General features: G+C 40.7%; 2 protein-coding genes across 3 annotated transcripts in view; one reads left to right on the forward strand and one right to left on the reverse strand.

Moving 5' to 3' along the window:
* TMX3 (thioredoxin related transmembrane protein 3) overlaps positions 1–3,079 on the reverse strand; it is a 46,099-nt gene extending 43,020 nt beyond the window's left edge. Inside the window, exons 1-2 of one of the 2 annotated variants that reach the window (XM_043559067.1) lie at positions 2,759–3,079; positions 1,707–1,761 (exon numbers count right to left, since the gene is read on the reverse strand). In XM_043559067.1, coding sequence (XP_043415002.1) covers positions 1,707–1,761; positions 2,759–3,008 — 305 coding nt within the window. In that variant the 5' untranslated portion in view covers positions 3,009–3,079. The remainder of the gene's footprint in view (positions 1–1,706; positions 1,762–2,758) is intronic. The other variant, XM_043559065.1, reaches the window with a different exon arrangement.
* The window catches only part of CCDC102B (coiled-coil domain containing 102B), a 198,653-nt gene continuing 182,098 nt past the window's right edge, over positions 3,052–19,606 (forward strand). Inside the window, 2 exon segments of the mRNA XM_043559068.1 lie at positions 3,052–3,272; positions 5,851–5,979. The gene's annotated coding sequence lies outside the window, so the exon portion shown is untranslated.

A 19,606-nucleotide genomic window follows, 5' to 3' on the forward strand; every position in this document is an offset into this window, starting at 1 on the left:
CCCCATTATCGAATACACAGACCGAGACTTTTTAGGAAAGGTCTATGCCTCAGTTGCCCAAGGAAGGGCACTCGGTTCCCCCTCTTACATCACTGTGCTGCTCAATCTCTGCTATCTTGGTGGTGGCTACTTTTTCCAAGTCAGGGAAGACCCGGACTTCAGTCTCAGACGGACTGAACTGATGAGATGAGGAGGCTTACCTGGGTTGGGTAATAAGCAGGAGCATCGAAGAGAAACCTAGAAATCTGAGTCTGGGTAAGTCTCATTATCCACGGTTTCCTAATCTCTCAATGCAGACCCAAGGGATCGCCAGGATGGCTCGCAGGACCACTACGGCCTCTGTGAGAATGCGTCAGACACGTTTTTCAGTGACAGGAAACTTGTCACAGGTGGGCCCAACCTGGCAAACTCACCCAGCACACTGCTGAGCAGGGTCGTAGGTATCCATGCCTGCTCATCTCTCCCTTCCTCCCCCTACTTCAGCAGATGTCCCCACTGTCAGAGCAGTCCAAAGGAGAAAGTCTATACTAACACAGCCCTCAAGGCATTGCCAAGTTTAACTAGATTACCTCCACCTTAACAATGGTTCCCTTCAGAATCAACATTTTGTGCAAACCATCTGCTGTCACTCTCCAATTATCCATCAGCATAGCTAGTGGAGTGCTCCATGGATCCTCAGGAATTTTGCTCTTCCAGCAAAGCACTGTGCTCAAATGACCACCTGGCTACTGTACCAAGTTTGTTGTGTAAAGGCAGTTAATTAGGACAACAAACCAAACTGAAAGTAATAATCAAGTCTTTATTCACTCACTATGACAATGTAAGCCAACAGGCAAAAAAAACCAACTGAACAAAGAAAAAAAGGCACCAGCTCCTCAGTGTTCCCTTTTTCCAAGTGGAACAGTACCAGGCGGACGCGGCATAGACAAAAGAATTCATCTAACTGGAGAGGAGCACTGAACCAAAGGCTTCCGTCCCTTTAGGAACACGTGGGCAGGAGAATGAAAGATGGAAAGACACAGGAGTGGAAAAGTACAGAGTCCAAGCAAAGAAAAGTGCCTTCAGCAAAGCCCCTAGATAAAGAGGTGTCAGAGGAGATGCCTAGGAAGTGCTCTGGGTGAGGCCCCCAGTAAGAAGCCTTCAAAAGAGGCAACTGGGCGAGGAAGGCACATATCCACGTGAGCTAAGCTGGCCCAGGGGCCTAGTCTGTGATCACAACTCCCTCCAGAGTCTGCAATGCGCTGGTGCACCAAGTCTGGGGTGGGGAGGACGGCTTCCCTGCTGAGGCCTGCCAGGAAAAGCCTTATAATCGCCTCCGGTCAGGCCTGAGAGATCACACGTAGGACTTCGGTCTGCCTAGAGATGGACTCCTCACTATCACTACTGACCTAGTATAAGCAAAGCCTTGTAATTAATGCTATGGTACTATAAAAATATATAGTATAGTTACCAAATTCCAACACCTGCTCAGTTGTGATACAAGCAGAAAAACATAACACAATGAAAAATGATAAAACAAAATATGAATTGTTAGTAAACTCTTTTGAGTACAACAGCACTCAGAACAACTTCTGAAACAAAAATTACTGCTATATAAATACTGATTGTGACTACCTCTATTATGAAAAGATTAAACTCATGCAAATATTCAGATAATGCCAGAGTTTAAAGAAGTTAAAACGCTATTTAAAAACAGGTATACTCACGATTCATCTAAATCTTCCACAAATCCTTTACAGAAAGCCATATCAAGTAAAAAAACTGGAAAAAAAAGAAAACAAAGGACAAAATGTTTACAATAAAAGCTGACTTATTACTTGTTTTGTACTACATGCTTAGTCATCTATAAAATGTTTTTTATTTTTTACAAACTACCATAAAAACCACCACTGATCCATTACCAGGCACCAACAATGCGTAAGTATAAGCAGTTCATCCGTTTACTACATATTTGGTCTGCAGGCGACTATACAGTGACCAGCAAGGTTTATGTTGGCTTGTAAGTCTGAGGAACAGAGGTTCTCTTTCAACATATTTTTACTTTCATCCTGTTTTTCCTTTTGGCCATTCTACCTTTTTTTTTTTTAACAGACACAGAAACCGTTCTTCTATATCTCTTCAGTAATAAGAAATATTACTTATCTTCTCCTCTGTATAAACTCCAACTGCCATTCAAAATCCTGTTTTATTTTTTCCCACTTTACGGATAGAAACAAAACTGAGCTACACCTCTATCACTAACAGTTCTCACAGCCCGGCACAGGAACCAAACGGTTGCCGAGGAAGTGAGCACACTAATGGGCACCAGGGTACCTGATGCTGGCCAGAGGTTGAGAAAGGCCACTACAAACTCTGATCACTTTTCACAGTGCACAATCTGGCAACCTGACAATGACCCGTCCTTGGCCATCTCTCTTAGCCGCAGGTGGGTAAAAATTCATCAGACGTGACATGACTCGGAACCTAAAGCCAAAGCACGGTCTGGCCCCAAGCTGGGGTGGTGGAGTCAGCGCTATTGAAACTTCCTGTCACACTGCAAAGAACCAAATGGAAGACAGGCGCATCTTTTTCAGGCACGGGTCCCCGGCACAGCCACTCTGGGGGAAGGAGCCGGCAGCTGGGGCTATCTCGGCGGATCCCAGGGCTTCTCTGCACGCAGGCGGGAGACCCCGGCCCAGGCCCGACCCCACCCCGGAAAGGTCCCAGCACGCGCCCGCACCATCGCCCCCGCCCCCATCGCCCCCCGCGAGGTCCTTACCAGTGGCGCAGAGCCGCAGGCCGGCCCCGCGTCTCCTAGGTGCCATACTCGCCACGGGAGAGCTGCACAAGCCGCGGAGAAGAAAGAGACACCGGCGGCCGAGGCTTGAGCTCCCGGAAAGGGAAGCTGGCCTTGGCCGCGCGGAAGGGAAGCTCTGCACGCAGGGCGGGGGCGGGGCAGGCGGGCCTCCTCTACTCTCCCAGGACCTCGCCGGCCTCCGCCTCTGAGCATGCGCGGAACCGCGGCGCATGCGCAGAACCGCAGCGCTTGCGTAGTTGCACCTTGAAATTCTGTGCGCCTCCGGCGGCCTCCGGGAGCGTGGGAACCTAGCCTACGGGCGCTTTCCTGTGGGGGCGGAGCGGCGTGTAGAGTCGGGGGGCGTTTCCGGGAAGTTAGATGCCAGCTAAACTTAGAGGGTAAAGTGAGGTAAACTCTAGCGCTGCTTGAGGTTTAGTTCGGCTAGCACTTTGGCTTGTTCCTCGTGGACAGCGAGCGATCAAATTCGTGAAAAGAGGTGGGTGTCAGCAGGTGTCAGAAAAATGGAAGCCTATGGATTGCAGTCTGAGCCCCCGTACATTTCCAAAATATGGACTCCGAACCTGTTTGCAGAATGAGATACCTACTCTGGTGCCATTAATGCGGGTTTTTTTTTTTTTTTTTTTTTTTTTTTTGCCAACTAAAGGGGTTCCGTTAAAAAAAGTCTTTTCTCTTGGAACCTGAAAAATTGAAGTTGATCTTATGATGTAATTGATAATTTGCACCTGTTTTCTGATTATTTTTTATAAGAGTAAGATATTAGAAAATACTTGTTGCTGTTTTTCCATACACAACGACAAATATTTATAAATATTCCTGCCGCAATCACTACATCTGATTTAGATGAAAATTTCATCAGACATAAAATACCAGAGGATTTAGATTAAATCAATTTTGAACATGTGTTATGAGAATAGAAATGGATTATGATGTCACCCAGTTCACTTTAGGTTCAAGATTCCAACAGGCAGTGATCTCATAAATCTCTATTCCTAATTGCTAGAAGATTAAATTATGATCTGATTGAGACCAGGCCCTAGATGTCATCCATTTTATGCATACAGCATGGTATCCAGTGCAGGCCTTCAGCAGATTCAAACATTTTTTAATTGAGTAACTAGTTTATTCTGAGTTCAACATACAGAAATAGCTAATCCTCCTACGGTTCTCAAAATACGGATCAAATATCCTGCGGCTCAGAAAAGGTAATTTACTTAATAGGTCTGAATGATGGAGTTGCCATTTGAAACAATGTTTCAGACTCAGCTGTTGTTCTGCTTGTAAGCCCCACAGGGCCTCCCAGGATCTCTTTACCGCTGTAGAATTCTCTCCCTTCGTTTTCCTCCCCTTTTCAGTCAACCTAGTTGAGCTAATGGTACGAATGTTTGACCAATTTCCCTGGGAGTTATGCTAGGTTCTTCCCAACTTCGTAAGTAAGGCACTCACTGTATGAGTTTCTGTACATAAGCTTAAAAACAGGGAAATCAAAAGTGTTCGAAGGAGGAGGTACAGGTTTTTTCTTCTTGATCTGAGTCCTAGGTGTATGGATCTGTTCACTTTGTGAAAACGCATTGAGCTCTGCCCTGACAGCTATGTACTTTGCTGTATATGCATCCTAACAATGAAAGTTTAAGAGCAAATAAAGCTACATAAGTTTTTTTTTTTTATTTTTAATGAAAAGGTGCTCATTATATGGTGTTAAACGGGGCTTCACAAATTGGAATCATTTACCTGGAGAACCTGATAAAGCAGGTTTCCGAATACTCCTTAGAGAATCTGAACCAGTAGGTCTGGATTTGTGCTTCTCACAGCTTCCCAGGTGATTCTATTGCTCTGGTCTGCAGACCTCATTTAGTGTGGAAGGAAAGTAAATTCAGAAAATACCATTCATTTTAGATTGCTTTGTGTAAAATACATGAAGTAAAAAAAAAAACAAACATGTAGAAATAAAAATCAAGTTTTTTATAGTTATTTCTTGGTGTCTAATGGTTTTATTCCTGGTTTTAAATGGTATTTTTAAATGTCTAATTTATAATTTGGTAAATATTATTAGATATAACCCACATTAAAGAAAGGTCTCTGGAGTTCTCAATGTATTTTTAGGAATGTACAAAGGCCCTAAGAACAAAAGTTTAAAAACAAAGTGGACATTTGTAGAACTCTGCATTAAACAAGTAGGTAATGGATGTAGTAACATATATTGAAGAGGTAAAAGAAAAGCATATCATAAAGTAAGTTTCAACGGATTGAAAAAAGTGTGGTGTTATCAATCTGTTCTCTGACTACAACAATAAGATTATAAGGCTATAGAAGATAAAAATATCTCCCACATCCGGAAATTTAAAAACACTTATAAAGAACATCTTTGTAAAAAAAAAATAATAGGAACTAAAATATACCTAGAAGTAAACAAAAAATATGCCTACAAAAATTGTAGGATGCAGCAAAATCTCAGGGAAATGTATAGATGAAAATACCTTTTTATTTTAGAATGAAAAAGATGAAAATTAGTGAACTAAAAAGTCTCCTTAAGAAATGGGTGGAAAAAAAAAACAGAAAAAGGATGGATGGCACAAAAGATACACAGGGATGTTCATTTTGTTTTATTTGCCAGAAACTGCACTGAGAACATAACATTGAATAAACCGGACCCTGGTGCCATTCACTTCCTGGTGGGTCGCAAGAGTTATCACTCATAAGGCTTATATATTGAGGCAGGCAGTGTTCTAAATGCTTTAAATGTGTTAACTCATTTAGAAAAGAAAAAAAAGATAAACAGAGACTCAAAGGAAGTCCCAAAACATGTTTTTTTTTTTTTTAAGTTTATTTATTTTGAGAGAGCACGTGTGCGTGAGCAGGGAAGAGCCAGAAAGACCTGGAAAAGAGGGAGACAGAGAATCCCAAGCATCCCCAATGCGGGGCTCAATCCCACGAGCCATGAGACCATGACCTCAGCCAAAATCAACAGTTGGACACCCAACCAACTGAACCACCCAGGTGCCCCACAAGTAGGTTTTTTGAAGCAAGCGATAAAATGGACACATTTCTTGTTCTAGGGAGTCCGGAAATAGCGAGCATGAGAAAACATCTAAAGCATCCAGAAATCCTCTCCTGGACACCTTCCAAGAGGCAGGCTGAATCATCCTTCAGCCCCAGAGAAGGGGAAGCCAATTTCAGGTGTTCAGGTAAGAAAACTGCACACATCTCGTTTCCCCTGTCTACATGCCAACTCTTGAAGGAGAAGGCCCCAGTTAGCGAGCTGGGAAAGCAAAAGAGAGAGAAGGTCAATCAAGACCCCCAGTCCCACTGTGAGTTTCCAGCCTAAAACAGTCTCTAGGATGGGAAAGAGAAAACTTTTTGATGGTAAATCTAGTTCAGAATTTTGTTAATACTAAGGACTGAGTATACAAGTAATTGAATTGTGCTTTCAACTTAATTACATCTTGTATCCAGATGGGCTTGTTAGAATTTTTATCCAGAGATCGGGGAAGAATACCTACACAGAAATATTTAAAGGAATGATGGAAGGAAATCAGTTATTTTTATTTTGTTGCCATTATAGTTTATTCAGTATAATTACATTAATATTAGGAACAGAAGAGGGACATAGATACAGACAGCAGAGGTTAAAGAGAGAAACAACTTTCACACAATATAGACAAAAAATTAAACAAAATTGAAAAGTTATAAAAATAATAATTTACCAAAATCACTTCAAGACCTAGGAGGATAATAGGATAACCATGAAAGAAACTGAATCAGAATTTTTAAAGTGTCTTATAAAAAGGGTGCTATCCAGCTTTTATGAAAAAAAAAGTCTGTTACAAACTCTTCCAGAGAATAAAAAAAAAATAGGAAACTCCTCAATTTGTTCAAAAGGTGAGTATAAACTTGGTTTCAAAACCAGAGGAGGCATTTGTGAGAAAGGAAGTGTACAGATCAATTCATTCATGAACAAAAATGCAAAATATGCCAAATAAAATGTCATCAAATGGGATCTAGCAATACACCAAAAAAGATTAAACTGAGGTTTCTTGTCCAGAAAAACCAATTGTGTATTAACACCAGGGGGAAAAATTAGTGTAAATATTCCACAATTTACAGATAAAAGATGAAATTTATGTAACATTTAAATAAATGCAGTAAAATAATTTGAACTTGGTACACATCAACCTTCAATCATGATAGTAAACCGGAACCAAAGGAGCAATTTCTCAACATAATATTCTGTTCAGGTTAATGTCTGGCAGTCCTGGAATTAGCCTGAGCTGTTTTGCTATAGAAGTTTCTGTTGGGCACTAACCTCTACTTGCAACACCTGAAACATGCTGATTAATAATGTTGCTTTCTAACTATGGACACAAGGAGTTTTATGGTGGTTTTTTAACAACCTGTCAGCATTGTGTATGGACACAAGGAGTTTTATGGTGGTTTTTTAACAACCTGTCAGCATTGTGTATTGGTAAGAGATCAATGGTTTGCATCTGGTCTTCATGAGATCCCCCTCCCAGAGAGCTCTGCTGTTGAGGCTGATTTTGTACCAGGAATATGCATATGCAACCAGCAAAATATTAAAAAGCCCACTGAGATTCCTAGGCTCCCTTGTTCCAACGTGTCTTATGCATGTGCAGGGGGTTCCTGATTCAAGAGAGAAAGTGCTTATTACAACAATGACTGTTACAGAAGATAGAAGTTTTGTACCGGGTCTCTACAGACCCCTTGTTGTGAGACAGCCTTTGACAGCGATCCAAACTCTTACTTCAACAAGGTTGTTATACAATAACAACGTGGTTGTTATACTATAACAACGTTGTTGTTATACTCTGATGAGTTATAAAGTATTATTACTTGGCATCCTAACAGCCTTCTGAATCCTATTTTAGTGCAGTTGGCATTAGAGGTGGGGCTGCTTAGCAGACTTTTGACTCATTCTTTGCCAAAAATATGACGTAGGCATTATTTAGAAAGAAAAAGGATGACTCTGATAATGGGGATAGAAAGGAACTACTTATGCGGACAGGATTGTCCCGCTAGGCTTGGTTCAGAGTAGCATAAGCTTTGAAATCAGTGACTGATAGTAAGACTTTCCATGACAGAAATGACAGAACCTGAATGCCAGGAGCTAGCAAAATTCGAAGACAAGTGCAAACTGATGGCAGGTTGGCTGAATCAGTTCCTACTTGCTGCTTTCAACATGAGCCAGAGGGAAGGTTCAGAGTCTCCTTCAACTCCATCCTCTCTTGCTAGCAAATGGAGCTCCAACCAAAGGAACGTAGGCACTATAACTTCTGATGGGTCAGCTAAGCCTGCGAGACCCACTACAACCAAGAAGGTAATTAGTGCTGTTGATGATGGAGGAAAACCATAAAGTAAGGTATTACTTGGTAACAAAATGGAGGCCTTTTGTAGATGGTCATAAGCATTGTCCTGATGACCTTTGTTAAAATGGTTCCTGAGAGTTTTAGATTAAGTAGCAGTGTCTCTGGTTTTTAATACTGTGGAGTGGAGAGGATTTTTGCACTCATCCTGGATCTTCCCTTGGCTGCTGTCTTCCTAGGGATAATTCAAGGAATAGTCCTTGCTGATTAGAATGGATTCAGGCAAGGGACATTCCTACTAGAGAAGGGTAATTCCTCTGCCCCTCTCTGTCTTTTAAATAAATGTCAATGTCTGCTGAAGTGGCAGAAATGCTGCAGATGGGGACTGTACTGGGGGGGGGGGGCTACAGGACAATGAGATCAGCCATGCATGGGATGCCCCTCACTCAGATTATAAGGAGCCCTACCACCGTGGACACCATATGTGATATTTCTCTTAGAGCTCAGAGGATGTAAAGAGGCAGTTTCCAGATCCCCTGTCCCAGCTTCCTTCTGTGAGACTTCAGGATAATATAAAGGTTACAGTTTTACAAAGGAAGGACAAGAAAAGGACAAAAATGAAGAACTACAACTCAACACCAAAGACCCACAAATAACCCGATTAAAAATAGGCAGAAGACATAACCAGGTGTTTCTCCAAATAAGACATCCAGATGGCCAACAGACACATGAAAAGATGCTCAACATCACTCATCATCAGGGAAATGGAAATCACAACCACGAGATATCACCTCACCTTGATGGCTAAAATCAAAAACACAAGAAACCAGTGTTGGTGGGAATGTGAAGAAAAAGTAACACTTTTGCATTGTTGGTGAGAATGTAAACTGGTGCAGCCACTGGAAAATAGTATGGAGGTTCTTCAAAAATCTAGAAGCTGAATTACTATATGATCCAATAATTCCATGACAGGGTATCTGTCTAAAAAAAATTAAAAAACACTAATTCAAAAAGAAATGCACCCCTATGTTTATTACAGCATTATTTGTAATAGCCAAATTATGGAAGCAACCCAAGTGTGCATTAATAAATGAATGGATAAAGAAGATGTGGAATGGAATATTACTCAGCCATAAAAAGAATGAAATCTTGCTATTTTTGTTTTTCTTTATTTAAAATCAATTTTTTAATGTTTATTTTTGAGAGAGAGACAGACAGATAAAGCATGAGCAGGGCAGGGGCAGAGAGAGAGGAGACACAGAATCTGAAGCAGACTCCAGGCTCTGAGCTGTCAGCACAGAGCCCAAGGCGGGGCTCGAACCCGTGATCTGCGAGATCATGACCTGAGTGGAAGTCAGACACCTAACTGACTGAGCCCCCCAGGCGCTCCAGAAATCTTAACCATTTTCGACAACATGGATAGATCTAGAGGATATAATGCTAAGTGAAATAAGTCAGAGAAAGACAAATAGCATATGATTTCATTCATGTGGAATTTAAGAAACAAAGAAAACAAACACAGGGGGAAAAAAAGAGACAGAAAAACCAGACTTTTAATTAATAGAAAACAAACTGATGGTTACCAGAGAGGAGGTTGAGGGATGAGTGAAGTAGTTGATGGGGATTAAGAGTACAGTTATCTTTATGAGCACTGAGTAATATATAGAATTGTTAGATCACTATGTTGTATACCTATAACTAATGTAACACTGTATGTTAATTATACTGGAATAAAATAAATAAAAAGTTAAAAAATGAAAATAAAGAAAAGCCCCCTCTCTTCCTAAAAAAGAAAAAGACAAGAATTCAGGACTGAATGATGTGGAAGTGTTTAGATGGTTAAAGTAAAATGGCATTAAAAAAGAGGAAATTGGGCCACCTGGGTGGCTCAGTCTTTTAAGCATCTGACTCTTGATTTTGGCTCAGGTCATGATCTCACGGTCATGAGATTGAGCCCTCTGTCAGCCTCTGCACTGGGCGTAGAGCCTGCTTGAGATTCTCTCTTTTTCATTCTCCCTCTGCCCCTCTCCCTGCTTGTGTGTTCTCTCTCATAAATAAATAAGGAAATAAATAAAATAAAATAAAATAAATAAATAGAGGGGAAATTGGAGTGTCCGCTGAAACCTTGATAGATTTTTAAAGAAGCCAGTAAAACACAATTGCCTATCCTCAAGCTTCTCAAGATATAAAAATATCAAAGCATATATACGTATCTTGTCTGAGTGTAGAAGATTTCGACATAGAGAAAAATTTTCATGAGCCTACAGCATCAAGTTCTAAAATACCAATTTTTAATACTAAGGCAAGATACCATTTTTCTATTTACTGCAACTGAAAACAACAGCAATTTATCTCACAGTTCTGCAGATTGGAAGTCCAGTAGACTAAACTAGTTGATCTGCTCTGGGTCGCACAAAGCCAAAAGTCAAGGTGTCAGAAGGCTCTGGGAAAGAACCCACTTCCAGGCTCGTTCATGTTGCTGGCATAATTTGCTTCCATGTGGTTGCAGGACTGTGGCCCCTGTTTCCTTGCTAGTTCATGGCTGGGAGTTCTTCTCTGCTTCTGGAGAGAACTTTCCTTGACTGTGGCCCCCTTCAAAGCCAACATCAGTGCATCACGTCCTTCCCAGGTGTCATATCCTTCTAACTTCCCCTTCTACTTCAACCTTCTGACTCTTCTTTCTTCTGTTTTCATGGGCTTGTGTGGCTACTTTGGGTCCACCTGGATAATCCAGGATGATCTCCCTACCTTAAAATCACTCATTAGCAACCTTCATTCCATGTGCAAAGGCCTTTCAGAGCAGTGTCTAGATAATTTTTCTGAGTGAATAAAGATAGTATGTGAATCTTGAGAGGAATCTTAAGAATTTTTTCTACTATAGGCAGTGATGGAAGATAGAGCATTACAAGAAGGACAGGGTCTCCTGACCAAATCAATCCCTATGGGAGCACCATAGGGATGGGCGAAATGATCTGCAGGTGTAGAAGAAGTTCTTTTAGGTCAGCTGGTCATAGGAGCACTGCCTAGGTCTACTAATGAGCCCCTCGGGGGTGATAGAATAAACTTAGGGGAACAGGGAGATGCTACTGTAAAAAGGAATAAAAATTAAAGTCTCATTAATAGTTGAAATACATGATTTTAAAGAGTATACTGTGGGGATGTCTCCCTCACCTGAATGTATAATTGGTATGCATATAATGATTGGCTAAAAAGTCTTCCTCTACTGCTAAATTGAGAAAAATAAATGATTTGTAGATCTGCCCTAAATCCAGTACTAATTGGATATGAAAAATGGGAGCTGTTAGAGCTTTCTAAGCCTATTCAAATAGTTAATTTGAAAAGCTATTATATGCTGAGGGCAACAAAAATTTACTGCCTTAATTAAGGACATGTTAGATGCAAGTATGTTAGTACCTATATACACTCACTCTGCAATAAGCTGATGTTGCCAGTGAGGAAGGCCAATGGCTCCTGGAGGGGACTCCAATAAAAAGTAACCCGAATAGCTTCAGGTATGTTCCAAAGTATTCAAGTGCTGAACAGATTATTTCAACAAGCTGAAGGTGACCAGTTTTCTGTAGTTGACCTGGCTAATGCCTTTTTTCAATATTATTTGCTAGGGAGCATCAATAGCAACGTGCATTTGTGTGGAATGGTTTCCAATATACATTTGCCTCAAGAATATTTGGACTCCTCTCTGCGTTGTCACAATGTATGAGGCAGATCTAGTGTAATATAACCATACAGTGTTCCTGTGGACTATACTGATGATATTATGATTATTTCTGAAACTGGGAACCAAACTAATAGCAACTTCATTGTGATCATGAGTCATATGACTGGTCAAGGATGGTTATTTAACCCTGAAAAAAGTTCAGGACATTGTACAGACTATAAAATTTGGGAGGAGTGCATGGCTAGAGTGTCCTGTTACACATAGACCACTAAGAATAAAATATTATTGTTCCCTGCCCCATAGACTAAACAAGAGACCTAATATCTAATTAGTTTATTTGGCTCTTGGAGAAATCCTATCCCCCATTTAAGGATACTGTTGGGCTTGATCTATTTAAATCACCTGGAGAAGGTCATATTTGATTGGAAGCCTGGAAGCCTTCCTGGAACTGGAGAAGCTATAGCCCAAGTTATCCTGTTTGCTCCTTATGTTACTGCTAAGACATCAATTGTGTGCCACCCATCCCTGCCCCCGCCCCTGGCCAAATTCATATGTTGAAGCCCTAACTCCTAACGTGATGGTTTTTTTAGAGATGTGGTCTTTGGGATATAATTAACTTTAAATGAGGTCATGGGAGGTAGGACTCCCATGATGGGATTAGTGCCCTTATAAGAAGAGAAAGAGATCTGAGAGCTCTCTCCTCTCCTCCATATAAGAACACAGCAAGAAATCAGCTGTCTGCAAGCCAGGAGGGATGCTCTCATCAGAACCCATCTGTACTGTCACCCTGATCTCAGACTTCCAAGCCTCCAGAACTTTGAAAAATTAATGTCTGTTGTTTAAGACACCCAGTCTGTGGTATTTTGTTACAGCTGCCTGAGCTGATCCATATAGGTGCTAATGCTGAAACGATACTTGAAATGTCAGCCACCTGCTTTGATGCAGACTCAGGTCTTTGGAAAAAACCCATAATCGTAGTCAACAGTGACCTCTGGGATTTTGGGCTAGAAAATTATCTGGTATATTTCCTCGAAAGACAGTAATAAGCTAGTTATTGGGCATTTACTAAGACAGCCCCATTAACTGAAGCACATAACATTGTATCAATTCCTGAATTACCTCTCCTGTGATGGGTAATGTCAAAAAAGAATCCCAACAAGGAGACAAATGCCCATCATAAAATGAAAATGGTATTACAGAAGCATTCTGCCATGGGGCATAGTGGGACTCAGTGCATTCATGAGCACATAGGCTATTTTCCACTAGGACCTCATAAAAAAGCTATCTAAAGATTTGCCTGCTGATATTATCGAAGTGTCTCACCTTTCCACCAATTTCCCAAGGATGTTAGGGAACTGAGCTGGTTCACAGGTGGCAGGTCCAGAATAGAGTGTCATGGCCCCATGGGGAAAGCAGTTACCCTGTGCTAAGCAGACAGTAACCTCTTCACAGAAGGAGGCAAAAGCAAGTGAGAAGGCCAGTGGGCTGAGTTACAGCAAGGACACTTCTAGGAACAAATACAATTCCTACAATTGGGCGCATACTTATACTTGGACTGTTGCTTATTTATGGACTTGCCATTTGGTCTGGCTGGTGGGCCATGGGTAACTGCACAATAAAGAGACCCCTGTGACAGGTACCACTCTGTAGAAATCACTATGGCAATTCTGAGTGCAATCAAAGTAGAACCTATTCACATTCACCAAAGAACTCCTAGTTTCTCTACGTGGCTGGAATCCACTGATGCTCCAGTGCTATCTCTTGAAGTGGCAAACTGAGGCCATGTAAGGACATGCTAGAATTCAAGTCATGCTGTGATAGGCTGAATGGCGACATATACCACTGGGCTCTGCTGAAACTCCAGTCATTATTAAAATTGTGCTACAACACAGAATGGGAAAGGCAACAGGAACAGGAAAGGCAATCCTGGGGAATGTTTCTAGGGAAGAAGAGCCAGCACATAACATGCAAGCCAGATCATACTCTTTCCCTATTCTTTCAAGAGGAATTGAATGGAATATATAGGCATGATACATATTCTTAACTTGGCCTTGCCTGCTCAGTAACTGAAGCCACCGCTGCTAAAACCACCTGAGGATTGAACAACAGAAACAAAAATATTGAGCCAGTTTGGGCCTTGTAGCTACAGTCCTCAGATCAAACTAAAGCTTTAAACCTGTTGTACCAACAGCACCTTGCAGCTGTGCTGTGTTATCACTGCAGGCTTAGGTGAGGCAGGCGTGGCCTGAAGTAGGCAGATCAATTTAGTCTCTTGTCTCCTGCCTTGAGCAGCCTCATTCATTTACGTCAGAGTGCCCTAAAAGAATTATCTTCCTCTGTGGACTTTACTGTATTCAAAGAGTTGGGAAATACTAGGGTTCATAATAAGGATCAATAACATATGAAAATTTATTGTTAAGGGTAAAAAAATGGGAGACTTTCCTTTAATTTCAGCAACCAGATAAGAAGTTTATTATTACCACACCAATGAAATATTGCACTGAAAATCTTGACTTGGGTAGTAAAATAAAGAAGAAAAAGGGACAACATAAGAATGAGAATAAAAGGACACCAGCATTAATCTTACATAAGACTATTTATATTGAAAAAGGGGAGAGTTAAGATGACAGAGGAATAAGGGGACCCTAAGCTTGTCTCGACCCTCGAACGCAGCTAGATGGTTATCACATCATTCTGAACACCCAAGAAATCATTATGATGACTGAGAGATCAAACTGCATATCTGCAGGTTGAAAAACAGCTACCTCGTGGAAGGTAGGAGCTGTGGAGAGTTGATTTGAGGGAGAAAGGATGTCCTTTCTCATGATTGCTGTGAAGGAGAGGAGTCCTGATCATGGAGGGAAGAGCAAGAGAGAGAGACAGAGAGAGGAAAAGTGAAAACAAGGGATTGCACAAGAAAAACTTTCCCCAAACCATTGACTGGAAAAGGAGAGGGACTGACTATGCACACTTTTATAAGCAGCAGGGCATGAAGTCTGAAGTTTTAGAAGTCCGTGCCATTGCCTGGGCCGTGCCTGGTGGGCTCAGTGGTGCTCTGGTGGGGAAGGAGGACAGAGGCCTGGGAGTGGACAAGTGGTCTAAGTATCCTCTGGGTCAGGCTGGGAGAGACAGTTCCCCTTCTTGGAGTTCATTTGGGAGTGCTGGTGGAGCCTCTCTGGTGTCAAAACAACTGGCAGCAGCAACATGCTGCCCTGATCACTAGCATAGGAACACAGACACGGGCTGAGGGCCGCAAGCCTTGGTGCTCACTTTTTGCTGTGTTTTACCGGAAATGCTGAACTTCTGCACAGTTACGCGACCACTTTTCTGGGACAAACCAGCACCACCACGGCGTGGCTAGACTCTCCCCTGGAGAATCAGCACAGGTCTGTGCCATGTGGGTCCCTAAAATTTGAAAGTCTGAAAGCCAGCTGTGTGCCTGAGATCAAACACAGTGGTATTGTGCTTTAGACAGAGACAGAGGCAGGGATCTGATGGAAGACAGGGACACAGGAGGGGTGATCGTTTGCTCTTTTGTGAGGGCTTCCTGAAGAGTGATGGGTGTGAAATCCCCAGTCCAGGGAGGAGAGAGTGGGGTGATGCCACTTCCCCCAGCCTGTCAGCACCGACCTACTTCGGTGAGCAACACACGACCACCCAGCGGAGGCCAGAAGTGCTGACACAAAGCCCTGCCCCCCAGCACCCTGCAGGTGCATCTCCACCTAAGAATCAGGATCAGCGCAGCCAGAGCCTCCCTGAGAAAACTAGCACAAAACCCTCAATGCACCAAATTTACTGATCATAGAACGCTACAAAGCCTCAGTTCTAGGGGAAATGGGATCTACCTGCTTCTTTTTTGTTTGTTTTTTGATCTAGCTTCTTTTAACAAGCGGATGAAAACACACCTAGTTAAAATTTGCCACACAGTGGACAAGGTCTAAACACCCCTCATTTCACGAAAGGAGAAACTCTGCAGAGGACTGACCTGAGGGAAGGAGCTAGCAAAACACAACAGCAGAGTACACACTCTGAAACACCTCTTGAAGCACCAGGCCCAAGGCAGTACAGGATCCCTCCTCCTCCTCCTCCTCCTCCTCCTCCTCCTTCTCCTCCTCTTCTCCCTCTTCCTCCTCCTCTTCCTCTTCCTCCTCCTTCTCTTTCTTTCTTTTCTTCTTCTCCTCCTTTTCCTTCTCCTTCTTCTCCTTCTTCTCCTTCTTCTCCCTCTTCTTCTTTTTCTTCACCTCTTCTTAATATAGCCATTACTCTCAGGAGCAAGAATGTAACCAGCTTTCCTAACAACCACATAAGAAAATGTGACCTAGACAAAATGATAAGAAGGAGGAATTCACCCCAAAAGAAAGAGCAGGAAAAGAAGTAATGGCTAGGGATTCAATCAATACAAATATAAGTAAGATGTCTGAACCAGAATTTAAAATAACAATTATAAGCATACTGACTGGACTCAAGAAAAGCATAGAAGACATTAGAGTATCTCTTACTTCACAGATAAAAGAACTAAAAACTAGTCAAGCCAAAATAAATGCTATAACCGAGGTGCAAAATTGAATTGAATAGATGCAATACAATAAGGATGGATGAAGCAGAGGAACAAATGACTGATATAGAACATACAATTATGGAAAATAATGAAGCTAAAAAGAAGAGAGAAAGGAAAATATTGGATCACAAATGTAGACTTAGAGGACTCTGACTCCTTAAAACATGATAACATTCATATCAGAGGAGTCCCAGAAGAAGAAGAGAAATTTGAGCAAATTACAACTGAAAACTTCCCTTATCTGGGGAAGGAAACAGGTATCAAAATCCAACAAACACAGAGGACTCCCACTAAATTCAACAAAGCCAGCCATCACCACGACAGATCATAGTCAAATTCACAAGTTACACAAACCAGGAAAGAATCCTGAAAACAGCAAGGGAAAAATGCCCTTAAACTACAAGGGAAGATAGGTCAGGTTCGCAGCAGGTCTGTCCACAAAAACATGGCAGGCCAGAAGGGAGTGGCATGATATGTTCAATGTGCTAAATGGGAAAAATATGTAGCTAAGAATACTTTATCCAACAAGGCTGTTATTCAGAATAGAAGGAGAGATAAAGGGTTTCTCAGACATACAAAAGCTAAAGGAGTTTGTGATTACTAAACCAGCCCTGCAAGAAATATTAAAGAGGACTTTTTGAGTGGAGAAAAAAGACCAAAAGCAACAAAAACTAGAAAGGAACAGAGAACATCACCAGAAACACCAACTTTACAGGTAACACAATGGCACAAAATTCATATCTATGAAAAATCACTCCAAATGTAAATGGACTCAATGTTTTGGTCAAAAGTCATAGGGTACCAGAATGGATTAAAAAACAAGACCCATCTATATACTGCCTACAAGAAACTCATTTTAGATCTAAATATACCACCTGCATATTGAAAGTGAGGGGATGGAGAACCATCTGTCATACTAATGGACATCAAAAAAAATCATAAGCCATACTTATATCAGAGAAACTAGATTTTAAACCAGATATAGTAACAAGAGATGAAGAAGGGCATTATAATATAATTAAGGGGTATGTCCATCAAGAAAGAAGATCTAACAATTGTAAATATTTATGTCCCTAAATTGGAAGTAGTCAAATATATAGGTCAATTAATAACAAACATAAAGAAACTCACTGATAATAATACTATAATAGTAGGGAACTTTAACACACCACTTATAGCAATGGAGAGATCATCTAAGCAGAAAATCAACAGGGAAACAATTGCTCTGAATGACACACTGGATGGATGGACTTAATAGATACGTTCAGAACATTTCATCCTAAAGCAGCAGAATACACATTCTTCTTGAGTGCCCATGGAACATTCTCAATAATAGGTGACATACTGGATCACAAATGAGCCCTCAACAAGTACAGAAAGATTGAGATAATACCATGCATATTTTCTGACCACAACGTTGAGAAACTTGAATTCAGCCACAAGAAAAAAACTAGAAAAACCCCAAATGCATGGAGGTTAAAGAACATCCTAATAAAGAATGAATGGGTTAACCGGGAATTTAAACAAGAAATAAAAAAATACATGGAAGCAAATGAAAATGAAAACACAACAGTCCAAAACCTTTTGGATGCAGCCAATGTGCTACTAAGAGGGAAGAATATTGCAATAGAGGCCTACATGAAGAAGCAAGAAAAGCCTCAAGTACACAACCTAACCTATACCTAAAGGAGCTAGAAAAGGAACAGCAAATAAAGCCGGAATCCATCAGAAGAAGGAAACTAATAAAGATTGGAGCAGAAATAAATATAGAAACAACAACAACAACAACAACAACAAAACAGTAGAACCGATCAACGAAACTAAGAGCTGATTTTTGAAAAAATCAATAAAATTAACAAACACCTAGCCAGACTTATCTCAAAGAAAAGGGAAATGACTCAAATAAATAAAATCACAAATGAAACAGGAGAAATCACAGCTAAAACCACAGAAATACAATCAATTATAACAGAATATTACAGGGGTGCCTGGGTGGCTCAGCCAGTTAAGCATCTGATTCTTGATTTCAGCTCAGATCATGATCTCCTGGTTTGTGAGTTCAAAGCCTGTGTTGGATTCTGCATGAGAATGCGGAGCCTGCTTAGAACTTTCTCTCTCCCTTTCTCTCTGCCCCTCCCCCATACACGTATGCATTCTTTCTCTCTCAAAAATAAACATTTTTCAAAAAGAACGAATTTTAAATATGAAAATTTATATGCCAACAAACTAGGCAATCTGGAAGTAATGCATAAATTCCTGGAAACATACAAACTACCTAAACTAAAACAGGAAGAAACACAAAATTTGAACAGTTTTATAATCAGCAAAGAAATTGAGTCAGTAATCAAAAATCTCCCAACAACAAAAAAAAAAGTTCCAGGGTTAGATGGCTTCCAAGGGGAATTCTACCAAACATTTAAAGAACAGTTCATACCTATTCTTTTGAAGCTGTTCCAAAAAATGGAAATAATTTCCAAACTCATTTATGAGGCCAGTGTTACCTTGATTCCAAAACTAGACAAAGACCTCACTAAAAAGGAGAATTATAGGCCAGTATTTTTGATGAACATGGATGAAAAAATTTTTGAGATACTAGCAGATCGAAGCCAACAGCACATTAAAAGAATTACCATGATCAAGTGGATTTATTCCTGGGCTGCAGGTTTGGTTCAATATTTTCAAATCAATCAACGTGATACACCACATTAATAAAAAAAGATAAGAACTATATGATTCTCTGAATAGATGCAGAAAAAGCATTTGACAAAAATATAGCATTCATTCTTGATAAAAAACCTCAACAAGTAGGTATAGATGGAATATACCTCAACATCATAAAGGCCATACAAAAGACCCACAGCTAATATTATCTTCAATGGGAAAAAACTGAGAGCTTTTTCTCTACAGTCAGAAACAAGACAGAGATATCCACACTCACCATTAATATTTAACATAGTACTGGGAGTCGTAGTCTCAGCAATCAGAAAACAAAAAGAAATGAAAGGCATCCAAATTGGCAAGATAGAAGTCAAACTATCCCTATTTGCAGATAAAATGATACTTTATGTAGAAAACCTGAAATACTCCACCAAAAAATTGCTAGAAGTATATATGAATTCAGCAAAGTTGCAGGATATAAAATCAATGTGTAGAAATCTGTTGCATTTCTATACACCTACAATGAGACAGCAGAAAAATAAATCAAGAAATCGATTCCCATTCATAATTGCACCAGAAACAATAAGAAACCTAGGAATAAA

The sequence above is a fragment of the Prionailurus bengalensis genome, chromosome D3 (genome assembly GCF_016509475.1).
Source record: "Prionailurus bengalensis isolate Pbe53 chromosome D3, Fcat_Pben_1.1_paternal_pri, whole genome shotgun sequence".
NCBI classification, from domain to species: Eukaryota; Metazoa; Chordata; class Mammalia; order Carnivora; family Felidae; genus Prionailurus; species Prionailurus bengalensis.